At 54.4% G+C, this 3,146-nt stretch overlaps 1 protein-coding gene across 9 annotated transcripts in view; it reads right to left on the reverse strand.

Annotated features, from left to right (window-relative positions):
* Positions 1-286: 286 nt before the first annotated feature.
* The window catches only part of cul9 (cullin 9), a 24,603-nt gene continuing 21,743 nt past the window's right edge, over positions 287-3,146 (reverse strand). For 6 of the 9 annotated variants that reach the window (XM_017308897.1, XM_017308893.1, XM_017308892.1 and 3 more), the window contains 5 exons: positions 2,679-2,789; positions 2,489-2,606; positions 2,279-2,412; positions 1,829-1,985; positions 287-1,698 (listed from right to left, as the gene is read on the reverse strand). In XM_017308897.1, the coding sequence (XP_017164386.1) occupies positions 1,355-1,698; positions 1,829-1,985; positions 2,279-2,412; positions 2,489-2,606; positions 2,679-2,789 (864 nt within the window). In that variant the 3' untranslated portion in view covers positions 287-1,354. The remainder of the gene's footprint in view (positions 1,699-1,828; positions 1,986-2,278; positions 2,413-2,488; positions 2,607-2,678; positions 2,790-3,146) is intronic. The other 3 variants (XM_008430524.2, XM_017308895.1, XM_017308898.1) reach the window with 2 other exon arrangements.

Genomic DNA, 3,146 nt, shown 5'->3' on the forward strand with positions numbered 1-3,146 from the left:
AGCACTGGTCGAGGTCGTCTGATGCTGAGATGAAGACCGCTTTGTTCTGCAGAACATCTGGACCGCTGCAGGAGCCAGAACCGGACCAGTGGAGGTCCGCAGTCTCCGCCTGATATTTGACCCGATGCGTCTCTGAGGTCACAGGGAAGCAGAGGCTCCTCCAATGACCTTCAACCAGAGCCGTGACATCACCACCATCTGGACCCCGAACAGCTGATCTCAGTGTGTGTAGCCTAAAGGTTCTGGTGGTTCTGGTGGTTCTGTAGAACAGGAGCAGAGTCGGATGCAGCGCTGCAGAAAAGCTTTTATTTTGTTTGCTGGCTGAAGGAAACAGAACATCGTAGAACATTATGAATATATGATCTCTTAAAATTACAGCAAAATAAGGAGCTGGAGTATCAGATACCCGACTCCAGAACTACGACCCAGAACTCTGACAGAACCGAGTCACTGCAGCGGCGCCGCTCGGTATCGCGGGCCTCAGGTGCATAGAAACCTCCGGGCTGGCCCCCAGGTAAAATTCTGATCGAGGCGGCAGGAGGCGGCGTGTTCCTCAGGTGAAGGCCGGGTCAGTCAGAACCAGACCAAGGCAGAACGTGAGGCGGGTCGGGGACCGATCCGATCCAGTCCGGTCCAGGGAAAGAAGCAGCGGGACGTCGACCAGTCCAGAGGAGGTCCAGAACACCTGCCGGGTCTGAGCTTCAGGAGCAGAACCAACCGAGGGCCCGGTTCCACCGGTTCCACCGGTTCACACAGACAAAACTGGTTCCACACCAGTTTACACCAATCCAACTTAAATGGTTTCTACTTTTGATCAAACCGGTCTCTGAGTGTTGGGTGGAAACTGGTCTGAAACCAGTTTACACCAGAATCAAACAGGATTAGACTGGACAACCGAAAGACTTTGTTCAGACTTTGTTCCACTGCATTCACAACAATCTAGTCTCAAACCAGATTAAGTCAGCATGAAATGTGTTTTAAGATGGTTTCCCATGAGTGCGAACTGGTTCCAGGTCTGTTCACACTGGCTTTAGTTTGATCTGCTTCCAGATCCCTTTGGACCCGTTCACACCGGGTTCAAACGAGTTGAAATCAGTCTGAGATTAGATTGTTTTCAGACCGGTTACCACTGGCCTGTGATCAGTGTGAACCCGTCTCAGACAACGTCAAACTGGTTTAATCTGGTTTCAAACTGGACTAGCTATTTGCTTTGGTGGAATCAAATGGTTGTCAGACTGGTGCGAACCGGTTCCTCTGAAACTGGACTCAGAACCGCGTCTGAGCCGCGGCCCGTCCCGTACTTTGGCCTAAAGAGAACAGAATCAGAAAGTGAAAGCAAGAGCAGCAAAGGGGGTCAGGGGTCAGGGGTCAGGGGAGGACTGGATCGTTCCGTCGGCCCAAATGTCCTCAAGGTGACGTCACACGGCTGGGAGGGGGCGGGGCTTCGTCCTCTCCTCCTCGGGTTCTGACCCGGCTCAGTCGAAGGGGCTGAAGTCCCTCTCCAGGTTCTCGGACTCGTCGTCGTCGGAGAAGAAGTCGTCCTCGTCGATGTCGTCTTCATCGTAGTCTTCGTGCCACTCGGGAACGTACTCTTCGTCGTACTCGTCATCATCGTCCTCCACCTCCTCGCCGCCCTCCCCGCCGTTGTACGTGTTGTTGTCAGAATCTCCAGAGTCCGACCCGCGGTTGGACTTGGACCTGAAGGAAACCAAAGATAAGACACACCTGGCCTCACCTGCATCAGAACCCATCAGATGCAGGAAGCGTCTGATTGGTTCTCTGAACGTCTGAAACTGATCTGGGATCAGACCCCATCTCAGATAGATACCAACTGAGAGAGAGGGACAGGTGAGGGACAGGTGAGGGACAGGTGTGTCCAGGTCCAGCACTGACCCCTTGTTGGTGTCCGTGTGGTTGGACAGGCTGGACGCCTGCGTGGTCTCGGGCTCCTGGCCGCTCTTGGTCTGGTAGCCGACCCTGAAGTCCTGGACCAGAAACACATCAGAGTCAGACTGGAGAGTTCACACTGGAAACTGGTTTAAACTGGACTACCAGTGACTCTGGACCAAACTGGATTCATTTTGAAATTTTAGAGGTCATGGGTTCCAAGATGGCGGCCTGACAGCAGCAGCCAATCCCTGAAACCCGCCCCACGCCCTCTGGGTGCCCGGAGTCGGACCCGAGACCAGGGACTAAACCGGTTTACCACAGGTCCTTAATCCGGTTCCAGGTGGTTTTAATCTGGATTAAAGCGCTTCCTGCGGTTCCGGACAGGCACCTGGGTGGAGTGCTGCAGGATGGCCAGCAGGCGCTCCTGGATGCGGCGGATCAGCTCCAGGCCCGTGTTCAGATGTTCTGGTTTGAGCAGCCGGACGCAGGAGGCCAGGTCAGTGCACTGCAGCAGCGTCTCCTCTGAACACAGAAACCAGTAAACCCAGTCAGACCAGTAAGGCCTGTGGCTGTGCTGGTGGCTGAGGCCAGGTCTCACCCAGCAGGATCTGCAGGGCGTTGGTGTGGAGGTCCAGCGCCTCCGTCTGCTGCTCCATCACGTCCATCTTCTCCGTCTCCTGGTTGTAGTAGCTGTAGACGCAGGAGTAGGCCAGCACCTGCAGACACAGAGCAGGGCATAGTTGGCGCGCCGCTCAGCGCTCCACAGGCCAACAGGAAGTGGAAGCTACCTTTCTGGCCTGAGCCAGGACTTTACAGGCGTCGATGACGAAGGTCAGCGACTTCATCTGCAGAGCCTCGTTGATGGACGACACCTTGGTCTCCAGGCCGACGGCAAAGTCCTGAAGCACAAACAAAACTTCCTGATGCTGTCTGGAGCAGTGATCCCGAACCCGGACCAACTGGTACCGGGCCGCGCAAGAAATAGTGAAATATTTCCATTTTATGTTTTATTTGAGTCTGGAGGATCTTTTATTTTGAAAAGCCTTTAACCGGATTCTCTCGGTTACTTGCCGCCAACACTGAGGCCACAAGCAGCAAAATGAGTCAGAAACAGATCAGGTGTGTTTGGAAAGTTTCTCTGCAAAGGAGAAAAGGCCCAGAGAAGAGAGAGGAGGATGGATTTATCCCAGACCGGTAGGTGAGTCCCACATTACAAGCCGCTCTGCGTAACATGCGGCGACCGGCTGCTAATGAGG

The sequence above is a fragment of the Poecilia reticulata genome, linkage group LG15 (assembly GCF_000633615.1).
Source record: "Poecilia reticulata strain Guanapo linkage group LG15, Guppy_female_1.0+MT, whole genome shotgun sequence".
Classification (NCBI taxonomy): domain Eukaryota; kingdom Metazoa; phylum Chordata; class Actinopteri; order Cyprinodontiformes; family Poeciliidae; genus Poecilia; species Poecilia reticulata.